At 45.0% G+C, this 27,095-nt stretch overlaps 2 protein-coding genes across 2 annotated transcripts in view; one reads left to right on the top strand and one right to left on the bottom strand.

Moving 5' to 3' along the window:
- The window catches only part of bmp16 (bone morphogenetic protein 16), a 604,258-nt gene that overhangs the window by 481,372 nt on the left and 95,791 nt on the right, over nucleotides 1-27,095 (bottom strand). The window lies entirely within an intron of this gene.
- Nucleotides 1-27,095, top strand: part of arhgap35a (Rho GTPase activating protein 35a) — an 82,866-nt gene that overhangs the window by 52,071 nt on the left and 3,700 nt on the right. Inside the window, exons 2-6 of the mRNA XM_080428834.1 lie at nucleotides 1,595-5,424; nucleotides 13,234-13,375; nucleotides 20,519-20,596; nucleotides 22,629-22,760; nucleotides 25,968-26,073. Of these exons, the coding sequence (XP_080284960.1) occupies nucleotides 1,711-5,424; nucleotides 13,234-13,375; nucleotides 20,519-20,596; nucleotides 22,629-22,760; nucleotides 25,968-26,073 (4,172 nt within the window). The 5' untranslated portion in view covers nucleotides 1,595-1,710. The remainder of the gene's footprint in view (nucleotides 1-1,594; nucleotides 5,425-13,233; nucleotides 13,376-20,518; nucleotides 20,597-22,628; nucleotides 22,761-25,967; nucleotides 26,074-27,095) is intronic.

Genomic DNA, 27,095 nt, shown 5'->3' with positions numbered 1-27,095 from the left:
CTGTGACATCCTCCTTGTTGACCGGTCAAGTAGATTTGTCTTGCATGAACGCTCTGTCATGGATGGAGTTTCAGTAAAACGTGGCCAAAAGCAGGTTTGTTTTTTGGACAAAGCATTAAGTGGTACCGTCTTAATCTCACAGCTCAACTGTGAAAGATAAAATCAAGACATTTTTGATTACTTTGGATTAATTGTGAAGCCCTACAAAGTTGTCAAACTACTAAAGTACAAAGAACTTCTGGATAACATAACCGGTCAGGAAGTGGTACCTTTATCTGTTGCAGTGGTGACAGCCTCATTGTGGGTTAATTTTAGAGTTTAGATTTGATAGAGCAATGAGTAATATAAACTTTGATCAACAAAGGTGCTGGAATGATATAATTAGTTTTGAAGTGGATGATGATGATCTGACTCTTTGGATTTGTTTTTAGATGAGGATGCTTTTGTTTTTAATAGCTTGGTACATTGTTTTGTTCGCTTGTTTTGGCCGCTTGTTTTTATTTCTTCTGATTGTAAAATAAAAGTAAAATTCTAATCTCTCTCTTAAGTGGTGAGTGGTGGTGTCTTATGCCAACAGATTGTGCAACCATTACATCTAGGTAAATAGAAGAGACATTATAATTAGTGATGGTACATCAGCCAGCTCCAATCTGTCCACAGAGTGCTGTTTGGTGAGAACTGGAGTGAAACGTGTTTTTGATGGAGTTGAGTGACTGAGCCAACGGGCAACGCTGCCTTTTTTTCAATGCATTCGCCTTTCCCTAGCTGGCCAATTAGTAACTGTAGCTCTGGAACAATTATCTGAGCTTTCATCTGCCTTCAAGTCTGTCTTTCAGTTTGTGTGAACAGGGATTCATCTTATTTGTGTGTGCGGTGTTGAGTTTATTTGTGTTTGTGTGTTCAAGTATGTGTGTCTGTTTTCTGCAATAACTAACTTGCAATGATAACAGACTTGAATGACTTGCAACTGGCCGCAAGACGAGCTATTCCTGGTGTGAGTTAATATTGTAAAACAGTAATGGAGTTTTAACAATTCGTGGGCGCTGCCATTGTGGTAGTGCTGTATGAAAATCAAGTTAAATGGAAGGAAATTGCCTGCTACTGACCTACTGTACAGTTGAGCTGAGTTAAGTAATATGTAACATTCCGGGAGCTTTGCTACTGACCTAAATCTTTTCGGGAAAATATAATGCGGTGAAACAGGATCACAGATTAAACGTTATTAACCTCACACGGACACACACTGTAGGAATTTAACCCATTAAGACCTGGAACGCATCTGTGTCACTTTAGATTTCTTTGGCTATTCAAAAATAGCAGATATTCAAGCTCATAGCGCGGCACCGAGTGCCGCGCTATGAGCTTGTAGATCTGCTATTTTTGAAAAATCTTGAAAAAACATTTTTAGATTTATTTTCAAAAAACTGTTTTGATTTAGAAAACATTTTTAAGAATCGCCTCAGGTCTTAATGGGTTAAAATAGAGCCGCAACAAAATCTCACATTTTAAATACCGTAATGAAAATGTTTTTTTTGCATTACTGTAGACTAAACCATATCCCTCTGTTTTTCTGTCTCCCTCTCTTGTCTTGCAGACCTCAGCCTTGTGAGCTTCTCTTGCATGGAAACCCCGCTTCCCCCGGCAGCCTCCTCCTCCTCCCCCTAGAGCTTGTGGCCAGCATGGCAGGATGAGCAACTGCGAGCGCTAACGATGGCCAAAAAGCAAGATGCTCGCACGCCCACCTACAACCTGGTCGTGGTGGGACTGTCCGGCACGGAGAAGGAGAAGGGCCAGTGCGGCGTGGGCAAGTCGTGCCTGTGCAACCGCTTCGTCCGCCCCAGCGCCGACGACTTCCACCTGGACCACACCTCCGTTCTCAGCACCAGCGACTTCGGAGGCCGCGTGGTGAACAACGACCACTTCCTGTTCTGGGGAGAGGCGTCGCGGACGGTGGAGGAAGGCGGGGAGTGCCAGCTGCACGTGACGGAGCAGACGGAGTTCATCGACGACCAGACGTTTCAGCCGCACCGCAGCACGGCGCTCCAGCCGTACATCAAGCGGGCGGCCTCCGCCAAGCTGTCCTCGGCCGAGAAGCTGATGTACTTCTGTACCGATCAGCTGGGGCTGGAGCAGGACTTTGAGCAGAAGCAGATGCCCGAGGGCAAGCTGATGGTGGACGGCTTCTTGCTGTGCGTGGACGTGAGCAGGGGCATGAACCGCAGCTTCGAGGACCAGATGAAATTCGTCACCAACCTCTACAACCAGCTAGCCAAGACCAAGAAGCCCGTTGTGATTGTCCTCACTAAATGTGACGAGGGAGTCGAGCGCTATATTAAAGACTCGCACACCTTCGCCCTGACTAAGAAGAACCTACAGGTGGTGGAAACGTCGGCGCGCTCAAACGTGAACGTTGATCTGGCGTTTCTCACGCTGGTCCAGTTGATAGACAAGGGCAGGGGAAAACACAAAATAATCCCTTACTTTGAGGCGCTGAAGCAGCAGAGTCAGCAGATTGCCTCGGCCAAAGACCGCTATGAGTGGTTGGTCACCCGAATTGTCAAGAGCCACAATGAGACCTGGCCCAACATCAACCGCCGCATGCAAACCTCCGGCGAGTACAAGGAGTACGTGTTCCTGGAAGGGACGGCGAAAGCCAAGAAGCTCTTCCAGCAGCACGTCCACAGACTGAAACAGGAGCATATAGAGAAACGCAGGAGGGCCTATCTGAGCACCCTGCCCCAGGCTCTGTCCATACTAGCCCCCGAGCTGGACGAGATCGACCACCTGAGCTGGTCCGGGGTTCAGAAGGTCCTTGAGACCAAGAGGGACTTCTCTCAGTGGTTCGTGGTGCTGGACGACACCCCGTGGGAGACCACGCCACACATCGACAACATGGAGGACGACCGGATCCCCCAGGACCTCCTGGAGACCCCCGCGGCTGAGGCTGTGTATGAGGCCCACCTGGAGCAGTTGAGGAATGAACGTAAGCGGGCAGAGATGAGGTGGGAGTTCAAGGAGAAGCTGAGCGTCTCTCCGTTCATTACAGCAGGCAAGCCTTGGGAGGAGGCTCGAAGCTTCATCATGAATGAGGACTTCTACCACTGGCTGGACGAAGCTGAATATCTGGACATCTACAACAAGCACCAGAAGGAGATCATCGACCGAGCCAAAGAGGACTTCCAGGAGCTGCTTCTAGAATATTCCGAGCTTTTCTATGAGCTGGAGGTAGACGCAAAGCCGAGTAAAGAGAAAATGGGCGCCATCCAGGAGGTGCTGGGGGAGGAGCAAAGGTTCAAAGCCCTGCAGAAGCTGCAGGCAGAGAGGGATGCCCTCGTATTGAAACACATTCACTTTGTCTACCATCCCACTAAGGACACTTGCCCCAACAGCCCCCATTGTGTGGACAGTAAGATAGAGCAAGTCCTGGCCTCCAGGTTCCCCACCCGCTACGCCTCATCAGATAGTTCCAGAGCGGATGGGGGGAGGGCTGATCGGATCAATCTCGTCATCCTAGGGAAAGATGGTCTGGCCAGAGAGATGGCTAATGAGATAAGGGCCTTGTGCACCAGTGATGACCGGTACGTCTTAGACGGGAAGATGTATGAGTTAGCCCTCCGGCCCATAGAAGGTAACGTACGTCTGCCCGTCAACTCCTTCCACACCCCCACCTTCACACCCCACGGCTGCCTGTGCTTGTACAACTCGAAGGAGTCTCTCCAGTATGTTATGGACAGTTTAGAGAAGCTTAGGGAGTCGACTCTGGGCAGAAGGGAAAGGGAAAACAGCTTAGCTCTGCTCCCACTGTCCCTCCTGCTCGTCACCAAGCGGGGGGTGGGCTCCATAGGGGACATAGGAGGGGAGACCGCCCAGACCCTCATCCACCAAGGCCAGCAGGCGGCTGGGAAACTGCAGTGTGCCTACTTGGACCCTGCCTCCCCGGGCGTGGGCTATGGGCGCAACGTCAATGAGAGGCAGATCAACCAGACACTGAGGAGTCTATTAGAATCCAGGAGGAGCGTGGGGAGCAGCTCTCCTCCCATACCCCCTCTCTCCTCTGCGTTCCCTCAGGCCCAGCCCAGTCCGGAGGCCGACATGCGGATAGTAATGTGCTTGATGTGTGGAGACACGTATGACTTGGAGCAGCTCCTCGCTCCCTTCCTGCTGCCACAGCATTGCCGCCCGGCTGCCAGCCTCAGCAGTGGCACCTCTGTTCTCCTAGAGCTTAACGTCGGAGCTCACCGGCAGACCATCGAGCTCTCTCTGCTCTCTTACCACTCCTCGTTCTCCCTCCGCAAGAGCAGGCTGGTCCACGGCTACATCGTCGTGTACTCGGCTCGGCGCAAGGCGTCCATGGAGACCCTGTGTGCGTTCCTGTGCGAGGTCCAAGACATCATTCCGGTACAGTTGCTGGCGGTAGCAGAGAACCAGATTGAACTAACGGACTCTGAGTCGGCCAGGGAGCAGGTCGCCCAGGGGGAGGAGCTGGCTCATGAGATAGAAGCCAGGTTTAACACGGTAATATGTGGCCACGGTGGCGTGGTCGGGGGGCTCCATAAGATAGACCTCTTCCAGCCTTTCCTCAAGGAGGTGGTAGAGAAGTCCACCATCATAGAGGCCACACACATGTATGACAATGTGGCTGAGGCCTGCACCAATGAAAGCATCAGCCCTCGATGCGGCTCGCCCAGCCCGGTCAACACTCTGTTGGACTCGGAAGACGACATCGACCCGTCGCCCGACGGTACCATCAGCTCCCACATGGGGAGCTTCAAGCTCCCAGATCTGGAGTCGAGCGATGCCTTCTCTGTCATTTCTGAGATCAGCTCGTTCGAGAGCAAGCTCAACAACAAGGTCCCTCCACAGGTGAAGCCCAAGCCCGTCCGTAAGGTCAACCTCGGACCCTACATGGACCAGCAGCAGGGAGGAACCAACCGACGCTCCTTGCCCCAGGCCGTGACGTGGGCCCCGGGAAGCGACGGCGGCTACGACCCCTCAGACTACGCAGAGCCCATTGATGCGGTGAGCAAACCTCGGCCGACCGAGGAGGAGACCATATACTCTGTCCCTCACGACAGCACACAGGGAAAGATCATCACCATCCGCAACGCCAGCAAGGGTCACTCCAACGGCAGCGGCGGAGGGAACGGATCAGACAGCGAGGCGGACAGCAGCTCACTGGAGCGCCGAAGGAAGCTGTCGGCCATTGGGGTGAAGCCCAAGCTCTACAGAGACAGATCCAAGAGACTCGGCAAGTTCAGCAGCTTCAGAACCAGCTTCTCCATAGGCAGCGATGATGAGATGGGGGGTCCACCAAAGGCTGGCCAGGAAGAACTGGGAGGGGCCCACAAAGATAACTCCATCAATGAGGAGAGTGAGGACCCCAAGAGGAGGAACATCCTCAGAAGCCTGCGCAGAACTACAAAGGTTAGTATGTTGCCTAATTCATTCTCTCACACAAGCATAACTATCTTCAAGCTAACAGTTGGTAAGATCAGTTTTCTTTTCGGCAAGCGAAGCGGTCGATAGTGTAAATTGAGCTTATTAGAAAATTCCTCATACACATCTGTGATGTGATTTGTGTGTCACGGTACATTTTAAAATGAGAAATGAGAACAGTATACAGTTTGTGGATAGATTGCATGTGTTTTACGCTGAGATTTTTGTGACTGCTCAGCGGGAGTCCTCTAAACTAGCCAAGTCATTAGAGAAAGCAGACAGAAACTCCAACTGTTAAAGTTCTTTAGTCAGATAGAAAATCTTTTTTAATGAATAGGACCAAAGCAGTATGCTGTGCCCAACGGTTGTGTGGTGTGTGTGTATGTGTGTGTGAGTATGCTGTGCCCAGCGGTTGTGTGATTGTGTACGTCCATGCATAAAATATGTGCTTGTGGCTTTGCTAAAATGAGGTTTCCCATTATCTCGGTGCAAGTTTGCTGCTATTTTGACAGCTGAACTGTCCAGTGATACAGTGTGTGCATGTGTTTGTGTATCTTTCTGTATATTTTATCTTCATCTACTGTTTCAGTAGGGCATAGCAGAACTCTCTTCTCTATTTTCACGTTTATAATTTTGTCAGGGGACTTGCATCGAGAGCTGGGGGGGGGGGGGGACCCGATAGCCAAGTGGTTAGGACACGTACCACATGGGCTCCAATGCTGACAGCAAGTCCCCGGTTCGATTTATATTTGGCCGGAACGTTTAACCCATTCAATCCGGGAACGCATACAGTGTCATTTTAGATTTTTAGCTATAACCATTTTGGGGTTCCTGTTGCTATGTACAGTATATAGCAACATACTTTTTTTTTTTTTTTTTTTTAATACATTAAAAGTTTTTCAGAAAATTTTAGATGGCCTTTTTAGAATTGGCCTAAATGGATTAAAGTGAACATTTTTAACTCAAATCTTAGCTTCTGGGGGATTCTACAAATGTCTTCTAAATTCTAACAGTTGTTTTGAAAAAAAAAACGTATGTTGCTATAATATCAGTGGTTCTCAAACTTTTTTCATGTGAAGGAAATTATATGTATTTGTCCACGGACTCCCCCCCCCCCCCCCCCCCATCTCGAAATATTTTATACAGAAGCAAAGATTTGAGTCAAAAAAATATATATATATTCAAAGATTTGCACACACTATCACGATTGTTTTCCAAAAATAAGCAGATCTACAAGCTCATAGCGCGGCACTCTGCGCCGCACTATGAGCTTGTATATCTGCTATTTCTGAATAGCCAAAGACATCTAAAATGACGCAGATGCTTTCCCGGATTGAAGGGCTTAATTCCTGTCACTCCCCTACTCTCTCTCTCTCTCCGTATTTCCTGACTCTCTCCACTGTACCTCAAGTGATTGACATTAGCCACTTAAAACCATATAGACTTTGTTGACACTGGTCCTCTAGGGCTCTGTACAACCACCCCCCTCCTTTTTTCCCTCTACACCATATGTCTTTGCCGGAAATAGCCGTCGTTGCAACGCGTTGTGCGCTTATAGATCTGCTATTTTTGCCAAATGTTCGCCTATTTTCGCAGAATGTTTGACTATTATGACAGTGGTTTTCCACCCTTTTCATATCAAGGTCCATTATTTATAAAATATTCATCTTCTTCAAATTATTTGTACTAGTTATATTGTATTATTCTATCAACCATACAGGTTGTTAAAAAAAAAGAACATTTTATTCATTATTGAAATAAGTCCCGGATTGTAGCTTTGAAAAAGCGTGACTTTGTGGATGACATTTTGGAGCTTTTGTTTTTATGTGTAATTTCATTTTAAGAGGAAGTTGAAGCCGAGGCTAATTAAGTTACAGTAGAAATAAATAAACCATAAAAATAACCAGATGTAAGGGTCGCCGGCCAAACCACACCGAATTATGGGATACACAGCCAAGGAACCACTTGTGTCCTCAAAATTATGCCAAATCAAGATACTTATTCAAATGTATGTCATATTAAATAGTATTTTCTAAAAATGATACCTACTACTAAGGAAGCTTTCTTGCAAATGAGAGACCGACACTATTATAGGCACTGCCATTCTTTTTGAGTTGACAAGAGCGGGTGATTACGTATACATGCGCTGCTCTGCGAGATGTCTGTTCTGGGGTATATTCGGAGAAACCTAATGTAGAGACGCTGTCAAAGCGAATTCATGAATCTCCATCATATATTTTTGGGGGGGAGGTTAATGTTGGTGGTTTATATCACATACACAGGCTTATCACACTCTTCTCTTACACTATTTCTGTTTCTCATTTGTCATCCCTCCTCCCTCCTGTTCCCTGTCTCTTACACATACTATGTATTTGGCGGTGACATGTTTGACCCTACACATGTTAGACTTATCAGTCTGTCATGCCATTCTCTCACTCACAGAAGTGCCGTGTGTGTGTGTGTGTGTGTGTGTGTGTGTGTGTGTGTGTGTGTGTGTGTGTGTGTGTGTGTGTGTGTGGGGGTGTGTGTGTGTGTGTGTGTGTGTGTGTGTGTGTGTGTGTGTGTGTGTGTGTGTGTGTGTGTGTGTGTGTGTGTGTGTGTGTGTGTGTGTGTGTGTGTGTGTGTGTGTGTGTGTGTGTGTGTGTGTGTGTGTGTGTGTGTGTGTGTGAGATAATTACTGTAGCTGTCAGTCGGGGGACATGAGGGAGGAATGATGAATGTTTTCATACACTCAGCGGCGGCGTTCCAATAACCTCGGGAGGATGTATCCTCTCTTACCACCTTGGCTCCTAGCCTCTACTTTATGCCTTGTCTTTCCTTGATCTCACAATACTTTGCACTATCCATGCCAAGAATGGATTGGTAAGGATCACACTGGGACATGTCATTGTACACTATGCGTCATTATATACTAAAAGAGAGGAGAAAAGTCCACAGACTAGGAAACGCTTCCATGCAAATGTATTGATATTACCACCGCAGGTGACATTTCCAGCATAATCAGGTACCCCTGAAGAGCTTGTGCTCAAAATGTCAATATCCATAAATTAGCATGCCATGGGAGCATTTTCCAATGCGCCTCATCAATTTTTGTTTGGATTTCTGTGCTTTTACGCAGTTTTTAAATACATTTTTAGCTCAGGTTTGCCATGTTGTTGCTGTAAATCACTGCTACTGATCTGTGCCTGAGGGCTGGTCTGGAGCCTGTGTAGCTGCATTACAGACCATTTTCTCTTAACCACATGAACTATTCTGAGTCAAACATTCGGCGAAAATAGCTGATCTACAGGCTCGCAATGCGTCACGACGTGTTTTGAGCTTGTAGATTAGTCTATTTTTGGAAAATAGAGTTGGTGTAGAGGGGGAAAAAAGGAGGAGGCCTAGTATAGACTCCTGGGGGACTCCGGTCAATTAAGTATTTAGGGATCAAGTGGTTAATTGGGGCCTTAACCGGGTGATGGTGTTCCGTCACCTATTCCCTATATAAGTATGTGGTCTCTCTCGGTCTCCATTTCAAACCAGCTGCAGCCTTGAATCCCCTGGAGATAACTGACCTGTTATTGAGTTACCGGGTCATTTTAAGGGAGAGGTATTGTAGCAATAACCTGAGGTTAGTATAAAACCAGCCGTGCCTTTTAGTCACTGGCTGGGGTTAACGCAAAATCAGATTTTCAGTTGGTTTAGTTAATGGTTTAATGGTTTTAGGCTGGGGCTGGGGCTTGTGTAGTGTAAACTGTTCCTGGCCAAAGCCTTAGAGGAATGGCTGCTCGTCTGAGTCATGATGGGGAGGAAACATAACTGAAACGAAACCCTGTGTCCCTCTTAAACCCCCCCCCCTTCACCTCAGGCTGTGGCTGACTGAGCACAATGTGTGTGTCTCTCTCTCTCTCTCTCTCTCTCTTCCTGACACTATCTCTCTGTCTCTCTCTCGTTCTGTCTCCGTCTCCCTCACGCTCTGCCTCTCTCTCTCTCGATCCCTCTCTCTCTCTTTTTCTCTCTCTCAATCCCTCTATATCTGTCTAACTGACTTTCTCTCTCGGTCTCTCACTCCGTCTCCCAGACACACACTCTCTCTTTTTCTCTCGGTCTCTTGCCCTCCCTTAGCAAGGCCGGAAACATTTCCTCCCTCTCTCTCTCTCTCTCTCTCTCTCTGTCTCTCTCTCTCTCTCTCTCTCTGCAGCTTTCTCTTTTTTTCTTTTAAAAGCCCTCAGCCAGCAAGTGGAATATTTCAAATTCCAAAGTCACCTAGTTCCATTCTACTGCCCCCTGCGAACGTGACAACTAGAAAAAACAGCCGTGATCTGGGAGATGGAGAGAGGCACAACTAGTGACAAAATGAAACGGAGTCGTGGCATCGCTGTGGAAACTTGTGTGTTTATCAACGCTGTTGGCAGCTGTTTGTCTGTCCGTGTGTACATGCTTAATGTGGTGGAGGTTTAGGCAATGTGTGTGTGTGTGTGTGTGTGTGTGTGTGGGGCTGTGGCTGTGTGGTGTTATTATTAAGGATGTGTTTAGTTTTCGTTGTGCGGTCGAGGTCTGTTTTGTCTTCTCAGCGCTGGCGACGTATCCTGTCTCAGTCAGCAACTACAAGGAGTGGCCAGAAGGCAGAACTGCAGGAGGGGGAGGGGGCTGAGGGGTGGGGGTGTTGCTGGTGGGGTAGAGACAGCCTGCTAAGCAGAGATAGGGCAGGGATACACAACACTGTCATTGTGATAGGACACAAATAAATGATGTACTGTGGCTCGGAGCGAAACAAAATGCTACATCTGAATTATAGCAAGAAGAAAGACAGGATGAAAGAGCTGTTTTTGTTGTAGCGTCACGCATATTAATGCATTTTTCTTGTACTGTCAACTAATTAAAGTTCTCTGTGCGCGTGCTTTTGTGCACGTAGCGCCGTCTCGCACACATGTTTGCATGTGCCCGATGTCCCTGGCTAGCAGGCAGCAAGTATGTTCATCTCCAAAGCATCACAATACGTAGCTAACTTTTTAACTTTAAAGATTTCTTTTTGGGCTTTTTATGCCTTTATTGATAGCGAAGTGAAGTGTGTTAGACAGGAGAGCGGTGGGGAATCACCCGTAGCAAAGGCCTTCGGGAACGGGACTCGAACCGGCGACACCCTGTCAGGCTACATTGTAGCCTAGGTGCCCGGACTGCTAGGCCAGCGATTGGGGCCAATGCGTCGCTAACTTGCCTAGCTTATCATGTGTACAGTAGGTCTTCTTAATGGTAGGGATGAGGAGCGTCATAATTGATCATGTACCATACAGTACGTACAGACGGAGCAGAGGCAGGGCACAGCAGCGACAAGCAAAAGAAGTCTTCTCATGTAGTGTGAATCATTCATAAGCCTGATACATGCTACTGTACATTGCACGATGGTGTCGCGTGTCGAAAAAAGCAGACCTACAAGCTCACATCTTTTTGTTTCAAATATCTTTATTGTGAAGCACAGAAAATAGACAGTTACTATTCAAACACTTATGAAGTGCTCACATGTTTTTGATTGCAGATTTACAACCTCACGACCCAACGCATCGCTACTCGTTGTGAGCTAGAAGATCAGTCGGCTATTTTCGCATTTCGTCGTACAACAAAGTACACGGAGATTAAGGATTGACCCCAACTATTTTACCAGTTTAAAAGCTTAGGCCGTAGCCTATTGTAGTTTAGCATTTTAAATTAACCCTAATTAAAGAAAGCCGGGTTTTCCTCAGATAGATTTCATGAATGGCAGAGGCCACAGAGAGAAAAAAAAAGCACAGGTGATCCTCGGCTGATCTTCTTGAGCACTTCTGTTGACGTGTTTATGTGGTGTATGGGTTCGGAATGGTTCGTGAAATACAGCAAGGCCTGTAACTGGAGCAGAGGGCATGCTGGGACTTTTGTCTCTAATGAGCAGCCTCCCCTCCTGTCTGTCTGTCTGTCTGTCTGTCTGTCTGTCTGTCTGTCTGTCTGTCTGTCTGTCTGTCTGTCTGTCTACAGTCTGTCTGTCTGTCTGTCTGTCTGTCTGTCTGGCCTGTGCTGTTCCACGGTCTCTGTGCCAAGCCAACCATGCAGCCCTGCCGTGCCGCCCTGCCAGGCAGGGCAGTGCCTCGGGGGGGCTGACAGTCTGAGAGAGATCCAGGCCTCGGGGAACGAGGGGAGGGATCCAGGGTAACTCCCACTGAACACTATTAACCCATTCAATCCGGGAACGCGTCCTTGTCATTTTAGATGTTTTTGGCTATTCAAAAATAGCAGATGTACAAGCTCATAGCGCGGCACTTTTAGATCTGCAATTTGTTTTTGATGAATCGTGTTTTTTTTTGCAAATCTTTGCAAATTATTTTTTTTAAAGCGAACATTTGTAACTCAAATCTTTGCTTCTGGGGGTCCCTGGAACAAAACATTTTGAGATGGGGGGGGGGGGGGGGGGGGGTGGGTGTCCGCGATCAAATGCATATAATTTTGGGTGGTCCTTGACACGAAAAGGTTTGAGCACCACTGATACAGCAACATGATTTAGAAGACATTTGTAGAATCGGCCTCAGGCCTTAATGGGTTAAGGCACAGTTCAATTACCGCTGCCACCTCAGCAATAATACTGACGTGGGGAGAAAAACGTGGCAGGAGTCTTATCAGAGGTGTCTTCTATAGCCAATCACTGGAGGTGGAGACTAATTAAACAAGGAGTGCATGTGGTCGTCTGTCTTGAGAGCTGCAGTGCAGCAGGGAAAAGAGAGAGAGAGAGAGAGAGAGAGAGAGATAGGAAGAGAGCGAGGGAGGGAGTGCCTAAAAGGAGGAGAGACAGGTTAGAGAGAACACAAGGAGGTGAAGAATGGAGATATGCATCACATGCACACACCTACACCATGGCTCAAGACAGGATTGCTTATCAGTTTAAGGTTTTAAAGGAATCTGTGGGATGTGTGCGTGTGCGTGTGCGTGTGCGTGTGCGTGTGTGTGTGCGCGTGCGCGCGCGCACGCACGCTCATAAGCTTCTCTGGGTGTGTCTCTCACTATAGGACAGGGTGTGGGGATTGACTAGTTGGCTAAGCACACTCTTCATTTTAAGAACATCCAAATGAACCAATCCCCTGTCAGAAACTAAAGTGAACAAGTGGTGCCAGGCACAGAACAACCCCTGTTAAACACAGTTCTCTCAGTACCACTTCCGTTGAAATAAAACATTTTTACTGCGTATTTACGCAGTAATTTAATTGCCGTTTTGAGCAGTAAATGTCTGTTTGGTGGCATTGGCTCTGTTCCGGGAGCAAGCAACGACAATGACATCAGACAGAGACATTGGTAAAGTCAGACGAGCATAGAAATAGGAACTGGGGCGTGCAGAAGCGGCAGCTTGGATAGGCAAAATTATACGGATTTAACCGCTTAAGCCATGGTCCTCCCGCAGTTTACATCTGTACTTTGTCTCCTCCCCTTTTCCCTCTACACCAAATCTCATCGCCATAAATAGCAGAATTTACAATTTGTGACGCGTCGTGAGATTCTGAATGTTCACCTATTTTCGCAAACTATTCCCAGAAATAGAAATGCTAGGGTTCGTGTGGTCCAGGACTTGGCTCGTTTACCGCTGCTGATGGGCAGTGGTGTAAAGTAACTAAGTACATTTACTCAGGTACCTTGACCCAATCACACCCAAACGTTTATCAGGTAATCTCAGGACAGTTAGACAGACATAAAAAAAACTTACAAAATCTGTGTGTGTACAGTATGTGTGTAACTAATGTGCTTCATAAAATGCGTACCTTTATCAACACTTCTGATGGGTTTTCACTTCCCCATTTTCAGAAACCACGGCCCAAGCCGAGGCATTCCATCTCTAAGCCCATCGAAAGCAACTACTTTGGTGTGCCGCTGGTCAATGTGGTGACTCTGGAACGACCCATCCCTGTCTTCATCGAGAAGTGCATCCGCTTCATTGAAACCACAGGTAAGAAACGCACCACTGGGGTGGGGGGGGGTAAGGACGACTTCAATTAGTTCAGGTAATGAACGTGTGACTCTTAACCCATTAAGACCGGGAGAAGCGTCTGTGTCATTTTTTAGATTTGAGCTAAAAAGTATTATTTTACACTTTGGCTATTTTTGAGAAATCGTGAAAATGTGTGCAAATCTTTGAATATATATATATATTTAAAGCAAACCTTTGTAACTCAAATCTTCGCTTCTGGGGGTCCCTGGAACCACATATTTTGAGATGGGGGGTCCCTGGGCAAATACATATACATTTTGGCTTCCTTGACATGAAAAAGTTTGAGAACCACTGACATAGTAACATATGTTTTTTTTTTAACTGTTAGGATTTAGAAGACATTTTGTAGAATCGGCCTCAGGTCTTAATGGGTTAAGATGTCCAAAACCATTATTTTTCAGGAATTGGAAAAAAGAACCTGTGTTCCGATGCATGCCATGTGTTCCAGTTATTATATACAGAGACAACAGGCTTTAACCACTTTCATTCTGGCGTCCCTATTTTGGGCATGTCATTATAGCCTAAAATCTTTTGAAATATTTAAAGTACCCGATGTACATACATTGCATTGTGAGCTTGTAGATCAGCTGTTTTCGCTACTTTGGTCATGACACTGTCATATGATGCAGTATAAAATAGGGCATTAATTTACAAAAAGAAAAAACATAAAAAGAGGAAGCATTTCTCCCGACAGCGACAACGTCTTTGTTTCTCCTCTCGTTGGATCTTCCATTCTGTTTTTTTTTACCTTCATCCCAGGGGGGATAGCTACCTACTGTGGTCCTCTAGTTCCGCTCCAATCAAAACACACATTCATAATCTGATTCCATTTCCCTGATATTCTTTTGAGTTGGATACCGTGTCGTTTTTCCTGCGGTTTTGGCTTATAAATAAGTTATATGCGGGCAGCTTTATAGCCCAATAAGGTGGTTTTTGTGTGTGTGTTGTAGTAAGATTACACCCAAACATTACCGTCAAATTGATCGTGGTAATAATCATGCATACAGTTTACCAGTGAGACTGGTTCTTAACGGTATATTTATTTGTTTATTCCCTGCTGAATTGGATCTAAATATACTGTAGGTGTGTATGTGAAGATGTCTGAACTCAAATTAGACCAAATGATCCCTTCCCACAAATCCCTCTGGCGTCCAATGAAAATAGATCATTTTTGCTCGCATTAGTCATCCTAGATACTTTCACAGCACATTATACTAATGAAAAATTCCAAGTAGCAGTGTATGTAATATTAAATGTATTTTTCTGTGTGCAATGCATATACAGTACAAAGATCAATCTTGAGATAAATCTTGCGCTACTGTAAGTGTAGAGGCATGTCAGTGTGGACAGCTGTGTTTTCTAGGTTCTGAGACTGAATGAGCGACTTAATTTCCCCCGTGGGATCAATAAAGGTCTGTCTATGTACCTACAGTACTGTTGCCACCTCCCGATCACCACACACACACATAGATGCATCCCACAGATTCCTTCAAACCTTAAACCCTATACTGTACTTTGTTGACTGGGGTCCCCCAGGGATCTATACTCGGTCAACTTTTTTTTTTCTGTCTACTACACCAAATGTAGATCGGCTAGATTGGCTATTTTTTGCCTATTTTAGATTCTGAGGCTGTTGCCATCTCCTGATGACCACACACACACACACACAGTCTCACACACACACACACACACACACACACACACACACAGAGAGAGAGAGTCCGGGCGTGGGTCCACAGATGGGTCTGGATAGCCTCCTCTAACCCTGCCACCCCAGTGCCCAGATGCCAGCCTCCCTACCAGGTCTGCTCTGGTGCCCAGTGCCCTGGATCTGCCAATCTGCCTCTCACTCCCCAACAGCTGTTAACGCTACACCAGAGGAGATTTAGTTTGGTACAGTTGTGTGTGTGTGTGTGTGTGTGTGTGTGTGTGTGTGTATGTGCATATAGACACATACCGGTATACTCATATCTAGAGTTTCACTCCTACTGTGCGTTTGAGTTTGAAAGTAAATCAGATGGTTTTGTTTTTAAATTATTGTAGCTCCTTGAATGTGTAACAGGACGCTTTTGTCATGCAACCAGTTTCTACATAACAATCATTAACAGAATTGCACACACATTAGAAGAGATCTGCTTTCCTCTGCTTCGTCTAGGAACAATCCAGACAGCAGTGAGTTGCCTTTTGTTAATGCGGCAGTGATACGAGTGTTTTGCCAAAACAGCACCGCGGCTTATTGACATGTTCTAGCAGTGCATTCCACGGTAATCTCTGTCCTGATCAAAGATTTCCTCTGTATATTGTGGATTACTGAGGGCCTTACTGCAAATTTCCAAACACCTCACTCTGTGCTGGCGGCATAGGGGCCACGTAATGTCATGGCTGTAGCAGCTCTAGACATGACAAATGGGTTGCATGAATTATAATGTTTTGCATTCCCGTACATACTGGCAGAAACCAACTCAATTTTTCAGCTTTTTAATGTTTTTTCATAAATCAGTGCTGTTGAACACCCTCGCCTGTGTGTTGGTTCAAAAAATATTGAACCAAAGAAAAGTATTAAAAAGCGCTTCTGACAAAACCAGCTAACTCCATTGGATCCTCAAACTTTCTGCTAAACCAGCTAACTCCACCAAAGGGGGGTGGAGTTAGCTGGTTTTGCTGACTCCAGGCTCCACACCCTTTTGACCTCCAACCTCATTGTGAGCTTGGAGGTCCATTCAGCTGTACTTGATGACTTGAATCATTGACTTGAATGATAAACAAAACCTCCTAACTCCACTTTTTGTTGTTTTTTCATTTCCTGAAAAATTTACATTTTGGAGTTGGCTGCTTTCTGCCCGACAGCAGAGAGATGCATCTTCATGCTTTAGAAGAATTACAGCTGCAAAGTTATTGTAATGAAGAAATATATACCATTATAAACCAATCTGTATGCTAATACAATATAACTAGCACATCTGCAGTGATTGGAGGTAGTCTCCCTACTCTTAGTTGAGAAATTTAGACCGTGGTGTTGGGTAAGTCCTAAGACACCCACTGGTTAACATGTAGTACTGACTGAAGCTCATAGGCAAATTTCTTCCATGGCCAACCGGGGATTGCCTCTTGGGTGAATGGTAGATGTTTCGTGGACTCGCTGTCAGGCATATGAGCCCATGTGGTACGCGTCCTAACCACTCAGCTGTTGGGTCCCCCCAGGATTGCAGCTTTAACATAGATTTATACTCCATCACGTGTGTGGATATGCATCACGACTTGAAGATTGAACATCGGTTCTTGTCGGTTCTTGTCCTTTCCCCTTTCTCATCCTCCCTCACTTTTTCTCACTTTATTTTTTTACCCATTGCCCATTTCTTATTAATTTTATTCCGACCTGCTTTATTTTTCACACTGCATCCGTTCACTGTGTGTGTGTGTGTGTGTGTGTGTGTGTGTGTGTGTGTGTGTGTGTGTGTGTGTGTGTGTGCGTGTGCGTGTGTGCGCGTGCATGCGCTATGTGCTTGTTTGTGCTGTGATTGCAGAGCACAGCAGCCTCACTCAACCCCACAGTCAGATCCAATGATATGTGTGCACATAGAAATAATATTGTTTGTTTTCAGATAACACACACACACACACACACACACACACACACACACACACACACACACACACACACACACACACACACACACACACACACACACACACACACACACACATTCTATTACAGGAAGTCAGCAACACACCCACCATGCATATTTTTGGTGAGACTGAAAGGGGAAATGAGCTGAACTGTTGTAGTGTAGTTTACATTCATTGTTGTTATTCAGACTCTGTATTTACCTTGCCTCCGTGTCTGGAATCTCCGACTGTTATGGAATTCACAGGAAACGACTATAAGCGACTGACCCTACACCTGAAAGTATAGCCTCCATAGTTAATGAGGTTGTGAAGCTGACTGATTGTGAAGCCCACCGAGTCAGTGTGCTTCTCAAACTTTTTAATTTCAAGGACTCCCACAACTCAGAGTTACAGACCTGTAAAGGGACCATTTCGAAACCCCCCAAGGAACCCTGAGGGTTCCTTGGGGGGTCAGGATTTAGGTCAGGATTTAGGTCAGGATTTAGAAGGCGTTTTTAGAATCGGCCTCAGGTCTAAATGGGTTAAAGGACCATTATAGACAATAATGATAACATTACTTTGACAGAAAATGACCAGTGATATTTAGTGTGTTGAAAATACCTCTCAAGCTAATTTGAAGTTGAAGGTGATTTTCATGATGTAAGAGAATCCAGTGGCTTCTTTGAAAATCCAGTAAATTGTGGTATATGCTTTGGAAAATGGCAGTAAATGTCAATTATACTGTCACTCGAACCAAAGTTCATACATGATGGCCAAAACTTTAGATAGACATTCTGAGCATGTAGATGGAGCCTTCATATAGTTCTATAAATTCAATCTGTGGTGACATAGCCTCGCTGTTCATCTCTGGCTATCTTCACGGTGTCTTACTGTAGCTGCGTTGTTAAGCTCGCGGGCGCTCAGGAGATGAATGTGTGCTAGCATGCATGGGCACATCTTCTGGTTGTAGCGGCCACCATAGCGACGCAAAGGGCAAGCGCCGAGCAGTCGGCCATCTCCGTAGTGACCTATGAGAATAGCCTGTGGTCGCCGGTTCCAGAGACTAGAGTTGAATCTGGGCTGATGTTGTGAGATCAGCTGGGCTGCTGTTGTCACACACCCGGAAACACATTACAGGAACAAAAAAGTATTCAAATGTTTTACTTAAGTAAAAGTATCGATACTGCAATGTAAAAGTACTCAAATGTTTTACTTAAGTAAAAGTATCGATGCAATGTAGAAGTACTCTGTTACAAGTAAAAGTCCGGAATTCAAAATGTACTTGAGTAAAAGTACAAAAGTATTGGTATAAAAATGTACTTAAATTACCAAAAGTAAAAGTACTAAAATGTTTGAAAATAGCCGATCTACAATAGTAGATCGGCTATTTTCAAATAGCCGCTGTATAAAATAGGGATAAAGTGGTTAATGTATGGTTTATAATGTAATAATTTATATCTGCAAAATAACTAGTAACTAAGTTTTCAAATAATTGTAGTGGAGTGAAAGTGCAATATTTGCCTCTGAGATGTTGTGGAGTAAAAGTATAGACAATTGGAAATACTCCAGTAAAGTAAAAGTACCTCAAAATTGTACTTAAGTACAGTACTTGAGTAAATGTACTTAGTTACTTTACACCACTGGTTAACGGCGCTGTGACACCCCCCCCCCCCCCCATCTGCCCCTCCAAATCTGCTCCACTCCTCTCCTCTCCCCTGTTTTCTTGGTGTCTGGCTAGAAAAGCCCTTTGTGGATAATTGATCGGTAGAAAGAAGGGATCAATGCCCCATGCCTTAGCTGAGAGCTCTCTCATTTCCTCTGTGCCTTTCTCTCTCTCTCTCTCTCTCTCTCTCTCTCTCCCTTTCCCTCCCTCTCTCTCCCTCTCTCTCTCTCTCTCTGCCACTCCCTGACTCACTCTCTCCCCTGTGGATTGGTCTTTGTCTCGCCGATCCTCCACATGAGGCTGGAGATAAAGCGAACGAAAGAGAGAGAACAGAGGGAGTAGAAAGATGGAGGGATAAAGCTATCATTTCTTTAAATTGAAAAAGAAAAAAAAGTGACTTTTTTCCTTTCTCACTTTCCCATGATGCACTTTCTGATGTTTCAGTTGCTCGACCGCACATTCTTCATCCGTATCCTTGATTATTTCATGACAAATGACGAAAACAAACTACAGTATGTATGGAATAGGTGGGTGATGTGGAGAATAAGAAGTTGAAAAGAGGTGGATGGGGTTAACTCATTTATTATCAAAAGAGCCATTTTGTCCCAAAAGATTATTAAAAATATGTCTCGAGCGGCTTTTTTTGTGTGCTTTTTCTGGTGTTTCAATATAACTTTTTATTTTTATTGTTTGCTAATTTCTCAAAGCAGATCAAGTATACCAGTAAGCCAGAAACGATGGTGGTGAAAGCAAACAAACAAGCATTAATACATTCTTTATTTTCCTTCAATGATTAGTTTCTTATTTTTATCTGGTGTATGGGCGACACTTTTTTTTACTGATAACTTTACTTTAATAACTTAACTTTATGCCTAAAGTAAAAAAAAAAAACAGAAAGAAAGAAAACCTCTTATTCCTTTGAACACTTCTTTGCCCAAGTAACTGGGAGCCACGGGTGAGGGCCCAAGAGCCACATGCGGCTCTAGAGCCGCAGGTTGCCTACCCCTGGGTTAACTCATCAGAGCCACAGTTCATTCACCCATTAAGACCTGAGGCTGATTCTACTAAAATGACTTCTAAATCTTAAGTAAAAAAAAAAAAACTATGTTGCTACATCAGTGGTTCTAAAACTTTGTGTGTCAAGGCCCCGAAATCTGGCCCCAAATCTGTATTTGGCCGCGGACCCCCATCTCAAAATATTTTGTTCCAGGGACCCCCAGAAGCAAAGATTTGAGTTACAAATGTTCGCTTAAAAATATATATTATATTCAAAGACTTGCACAAAATGTTCAAGATTTTTCAAAAATAGCAGATCTACAAGCTCGAGCTTGTAGATCTGCTATTTTTGAATAGCCACATAAATCTAAAAATGACACGGGCGCGTTCCCGGTCTCAATGGGTTAAGTCACTTCTAGAGTGCGTGTGGAGCTATGGTAGCCTCAGGTCACACAATGCACAAGTGGGCTCTTAGCAGCCCTGCAGGAGTGCTTTATGAGTTTAATAAATAGTGCTAATAGTGTTTCTGGATGCTGAGAACACGGGGAGATAGATACACTTTTCTTATTCAGCCCCGCAGAGTCCAGGAATCGACTGCCGACCGTGATATTCATTGCATGTCAAAGCAAAAGAATTTCCACAGCTATAATGCTCGCCATGGCCAGGACTAGGAGGTTATAGATTTTTGGCTGTGGATGACTGCTAATATTTGTTGATGCGTGTTCAAGCTCAATTTATACTCCAACGCATGACAATTGGAGTATAAATTAGACATTAATTGATGAAGAAGCAATCCGATTAATAATAACCTCTCTCTCTCGCTCTCCCCCCTTCAGGGATAACTACAGAGGGCATCTACAGGGTCAGTGGGAACAAGGCAGAGATGGAAGGTATGCAGCGACAGTTTGACCAAGGTAAGTCATTGTACTACACACACACGCACACACACACACACACACACACACACACACACCAGTACTACCCCAGTATCTCGTCCAGCAGGCAGGGAGCCATTACTGTAGACCCACAGATCAGGGCACGGAGGTGCCAGTGTGTCTGCTGATCCCCTTAATTAACCAGGGAGCATCTGGACTCATTGATCCTACTGAGGGAATTGGCCTTCACTTCCTGAAGAGCTGCCCTCTCCATCTCCTGTCTGGTCCTATGTGTGCATGCACGCATACCTGTGGGTGGGTGGGTGGGTGTGCGTTTGTGTGTGTGTGTGTGTGTGTGGGGTGGGGGGGGTGGCATGTGTGTTCATGCGCCAGTGTGCCCATGCGTGTGTGTCTGGGGTGGGCAGTTAATTACCTCCAGATTGGTTTGGTTAATGAAGCATGGTCCCTGGCTCGATAGATAGCAGAGCGAGATGGTAAGGTGGGTGTGTGCGCACGTGCACGCCGGGCTGAGGTTGAGTCTGATACAGGTAATCAGAGTTGAAGCCCCGTGTCGAATCAATCCGGACCACAGACCAACGGGACAATACAATTACAGACGGAATTACATTGCAGGTGTGTCCCATAGCTGCAGTGAAGAAAGCACTTCCCCAGAACCCCCCGCCACACACACACACACACACACACACACACACACACACACACACACACACACACACACACACACACACACACACACACACACACACACACGAGAGACCCAGATAATCCATTACGTGGGAACGCTGCAACTGAAGTACTCTACACTTCACAAACTCTCAAAAACATGAGCTCTCTTAGGTCTGCTCAAGAACACTCTGTTATGTTTATATTTTCTCTGTTCAGTACTGCCCTGTTATTCTCTTAACACCACCTTTTGGAAGGGGGGGAGGGGGGTTGTAATCAGAAAGTGTCTTTTTTAATTAAGTCTGTCACTCACATACTGTACCCCCACTCTCTTACACGCTAATACTAATACAGTATGTGAACCAGCACCATTGAAGCAAATTACACTAATTCTCTCTCTTTCAAACCCCACCCCCACTGCAGCAGCAACTGCAGTGGCAATAATATGAAGTATCTCTCTTCCAAGATGGATGAGCAGGGTTTTTTATTCCATTAAGACCCGAGGCCAATTCTACAAATGCCTTCTAAATCCTAACAGTTTCCTGAAAAACTCTATATCAGTGGTGCTCAAACTTTTTCATGTCAAGGACCACCCCCCCCCCCCCCCCAAATGATATGTATTTGCCCACCCATCCCATCTCAAAATATTTTGTTCCAGGGACCTCGCCAGAAGCAAAGATTTCAGTTACAAATGTTCGCTTTAAAAAATAAATATATTCAGATTTGCACACATTTTCATGATTTCTCAAAAATAGCAGATCTACAAGCTCATTGCCACACTATGAGCTTGTAGATCTGCTATTTTTGAGAAATCATGAAAAGCTTGTATATCTGCTATTTTTTGAGTAGCCAAAGTATAAAATAATGCTTTAAGTGGTTACACAGATGCGTTCCCAGTTTAAATGGGTTAAGCACGTCCTTGTTGACAAACTGCATACCTAGTGACTTTCTGTCCATAGCCACAGATTGCACAGAGAAGCCACACCGCCTTTTGCGAGTTTTTTCTGGGTTTTTCTAACCCTTTTTATACCCTACTTTCAAAATACATCAGTGAAGAATTTAAATTGTGTTATTGGTTTGTTGTGTATTGTTTTGATGGGAATAGAATAGTGCGTTTGTTAAAGGGCAACATTGACGATCGTAAATCTGAATGCTATCATCCTATTCTCACAAAACGACTTGTGAGAATCTGATGTATTACTTCCCAACGCGTCGGGCGGCTCAAAATGTGTCATGTTACGTAATGCAGTCACCGCCTTCTGACGCAAATTGTTAAGATTATCAGATGTTGTTCTCACCTTTTATTTGCCGATTCAGTCAGTTTTGTGCTTCAGACACTTTGCTTATAATGCCTTTTCTGTTTCTCTCCATTCTTGTTCCCTGTCAGACTACAATTTGGACCTGGTAGAAAAAGACTTCACCATCAATACTGTAGCGGGAGCCATGAAGGCCTTCTTCTCTGAGCTGCCTGATCCCCTGGTGCCCTACAGCATGCAGACGGACCTGGTGGACGCCTTCAGTAAGTCCTGGGATTCTACTGTGAGGGGCAGTGATAAAGGGAAAGGGCTATTGGCAAATACATGGTGTTGCTGCCGTATTAGCTCTCAGCTTGCCATAATGCCACTGCAAATACGTTTTAGTCTCGGTATCTGGGACTAAAATGGTTCTCTGTTTTATAACCTTTGCTGTTATCTATCTCAGATACAGTGTTCTGGTGTGAAATTCAACCAACGTCTAACATTTGTAACAAACCAAACCGCATGACAATCGGTTGAGAATTCAGCAAGTTATTGTAGTTTTAATCGTGGATAGACCTCCTGCTTCAGCAGCGGCCAATGAGGTATCTACGTGTATATCTATGGTGTTAGGGACTGTTTGGACGTCTACTGATAACTTATGTGTGTTTTTTTTATGTGCCTCAACCACTTATCGAGCTTGAGGACACCATTCAAAGTAAAAGGGCGACAGAAAAGAACAGTGCGGCCGCGTCCATTGAGTCTGATGGAGAAGTGGTGACATGTTCCTCAAGCTATATATAGTTTGTTGCCCCACAGGGGTTTATACTTGGTCCGCTCCTTTTTGTCCCTCTACACCAAATCTCTTCACAGAACATGGTATATCTGCAAACACACAACACGTGAGCTCGTAGAGCTGCTATTTGTGCCGAATGTCAGCCCCAGGATAGCGATGCTAGGGTTCATGTTGTTAAAATCACTTTCTCTTCTCTCTAACTTTTGTTTGACCTAAGAAGCAAAGCATTACAATCCAAATCCATACGTGGCAAGGAAATGGATTTGGCATTTACAGTGGGAGGGTAGAGAATGACCGGAAGGAAAAATGGGAGAGAGCTGATGGAGGAGGTTATATACCGATGCCTTGGCACAGAGCAGGTGTGTGAATGACTGTATATCTAATGGCGCAGATGCAGGACTGCTGCGGATAATGGAAACCATATAAATTCAGGAAAAAGACGGCCCTCCGTAAGAGCCAAAGGCTCTCTTTCTCTCTGTGTCCTGTAATCTGTTGGCATGGAGATTTAAGACGTAGCTTAGTCAAGCATCGTGGCTGAGAGATTTACCTCTAGGCCGGCGGGCTGCCGTCACTCAGAGTTGTGTGTGACGTGTGCACAAAAACCACACACACACACACACACACACACACACACACACACACACACACACACACACACACACACACACACACACACACACACACACACACACACACACACACACACACACAGTCCTGCCAAGACCTCTCAGCTCTGTCAGAGACCTGATAAAGCTCCCACCGTCGGTGATCAGCCCGTAGCACTTGCCTTAGCCTTGACGACCTTGCAGGATTATGCAAAGGCTAAAATGTAACTTAGATAGCATGTTATGTAGACAGATGCCAGGTCATTGTTGGCCTGGCATCCTATAGTGTGTATAGTTTCAATGTAGGCTGATGATAGGTTCTTGGTTTACGTATGTATTAATTATTATTAGATTATTGGTTTACTATGTATTACTTTATTATTAGATTACTATTTTTATGCATTTGATGTATACTGCTCAAAGAAATGTAGGGAACACTTTGATCCCTTAATTATTTTGAATTTTCATGAACTGTGTACATACTGCTAACAAAAACTGCTCAAAAGAATTAAGGGATGTCAAGGAATCAAGTGTTCCCTTAATTGTTTTGAGCCGTGTATTATGATGTATTATGATGTAGTATGATGTATGATCTTGTGTCCTCGCTTGCTGTAAGTCGCTCTGGATTAAGAGCGTCTGCTAAATGCCTGAACTGTAAACTGATATGATGGAGGGTAAGAAGAGAGAGAAATAGAAAGCCCAATTTGTACTTCGTCGTAAGCTTGTGTCGCTCGCTGGTGTCACATTATTATATTATAATATTAAGTGGAGAACGTGACATGTCCTGGGTCAGCTCGACGGCAACATTCCTGCAGACAACAGCAACCTGGCTTTGACATTTTTGATTGCTTCTTAGGTCACCGCAGGGCTGTTACTGGAAAAAGTAATTGAACGTTGCAATTTAGTTTTGCAATTATGCAGTTCAGTCCAGAACTTGTTTTAATGAATTAACTTTAACCACTGCTGGGTAGATTATGTTAATACAATTAGACCTGTCACAATTATTACATAATCATATAATCTAATTTGAGATAATCGCAATTATTTTTGCATAATCGTCATAATCGTTTCCATGTTGAAAGATTTTCACCCATTTTCAAATTCAGAAAAAAGCAGCTATTTCTGCTATTTTTTACATAAATACAATACAACTAGTATCATTGGCAGAGGTTTGAGGTGGTCTCCCCTCTCCTCCATTGAGAGATGTAGACCCTGGTGTCAGGTAGGACACCTACTGGTTGAGAAGTGTGGGTGCTAAATGCCTAAATTGTAGAGTGTGTCTGGGTATCAGGATGCTTGTGGATGTGGGCTTCATGCGACACTACTGTAGCACACACAAAGAAATGAAATAGAAAATAAATAAGCTCTGGTCAGGGAATGGTCGCTGTGTTTGTTTTTGAGCAACTGAGCTGGCTGTACAGACGGAGGAATGGAGGAGGAATGCTGAAATGTTATTCGTTCAAATTCAATCTGTTTGTGATGCATACTTACCTCACTGTGGGAATACACTCAAACACACCGACTGTAAATCGTGTGTGTGTGTAATGAAGAGCAGAAAATCTGCAGGGGTCAGGCGGACACACGCACACACACACGCACACACAGCATTGACTGATGTTTTGCTGTAGTGATTATGTCATCTGTATGAGTCACTCGCACCATCGGGCGTAACACACCCTGTGCATGTGTGTAACATCGATGGTTGTTGTGATCCGTTAACGTCGCTGCTTCAGCCTGCTTGTGACCCAATAACGTTTAGTGCGTGTGTGAGCGTTTCCTCACTCTTTGTTGTGGAATGTGTGTGGCCTTTGTGTACTAGAGTGAGACATAGGATTCCTTTTGAATTAGGCGTGTTTGTGTTTGTGTTGTGCCAGCCACTTGGTTCCTGGGATGTGTGTAACTCACGCCCGCTGTAGGATGAAATCACTCGTGTTTTTGCTCTGGTTTCTCTAGAAATGAATCCAACTTCTCCCCCCCGCCGTTAAATGGCCATTCCACGGTTCCACTAATCCGTCCTTTCCCCCCCCCCCCCCCCCCCTTCTCTTCGGTTCTCTTCTCTTCTCTCTCGTCTCGTCTTTCTCTCCGTTTAGAGATCAGCGACAGGGAGCAGCGCTTACAGACGATGAAGGATGTGCTCCGTCGCTTCCCCAAGGAGAACTACGAGGTCTTCAAATACGTCATCAGCCACTTGAGCAAGTGAGTGACTGGCGGCCTTCCGGACGGCCCCGCTGACTAACACCACAAGTCACCCAGTCCTGTGACCCAGGGGTGACAATGACATCACACAAAATGCACAATGACAGTATATAGCCAGCTTCACTCCGTTTGAGTCATGGCGAATCGAATTGTGTAAACTGATGTCATAGCCTTATTTGTGGTTTGCATTTCTTTTTTGGAATATGACACATACAGTATAGCCCAGTGGTTCTCAAACTTTTTCATGTCAAGGACCCCCAAATTGATATGCATTTGGCCGCGGACCCCCATCTGAACATATTTTGTGCCAGAGACCCCCCCCCCCATACAAGATTTGTGTTTAAAAATATAGCCTATTGAACAACTTTTTGGATTATTACCCTTTTGCTAGTGTGGTAGTGCTACACTTTGTTTCCGATTTTCAGTGCTAATAACGATTACTGATCTCACCCAATTAGAATCAGTCAATAGTACCAGTATATGCAGCAATATAAAATGTAGTGGGAAAGCAGATTAAAGGTGCACTGGCTGTGTAATGCAGTGTAGTGTGTGCATGTATGAAAGTGTAGCGTGTGACAGTGTAATAATTGATATTGTATATATCTATAGAAGAAAGAAAAACTAAATCTTATAGTATTACATGCTATGCTATATTAACACATTCGGTGCCAGAATTTTATAATAACAGAGTACGTTCGGTGCCAGAAATCTCACCGTTGAGCTGCGCGGCACTGTTTAAGCTGTAGACTCCCAAGACGAGCAATCCATGTGAAACAAAGCATGCGTGCATTTTGCACGATGGTCCTGGCTAACGCCTGGAACGATAACATCTTTCACGCGGGTCACAATGGCGCAGCGATCGCGCATACAAAATGAGTCTTTTTCCCCAACGTAAAATGTTTCGGAGTTATAGGGGTTTTAGAGAAGGAGATAGAACGGAAGCGGATGGGGAGCCATGTTTTGTGGCGCTGTGATCTATAAGGCCCTTCCTTCTCAGAATCACCGTGGATGATTCCAGAGCT

Source organism: Gymnoscopelus braueri, assembly GCF_963280865.1.
Source record: "Gymnoscopelus braueri genome assembly, chromosome: 5".
Classification (NCBI taxonomy): domain Eukaryota; kingdom Metazoa; phylum Chordata; class Actinopteri; order Myctophiformes; family Myctophidae; genus Gymnoscopelus; species Gymnoscopelus braueri.
This window is presented reverse-complemented; position numbering and strand designations above follow the sequence as displayed.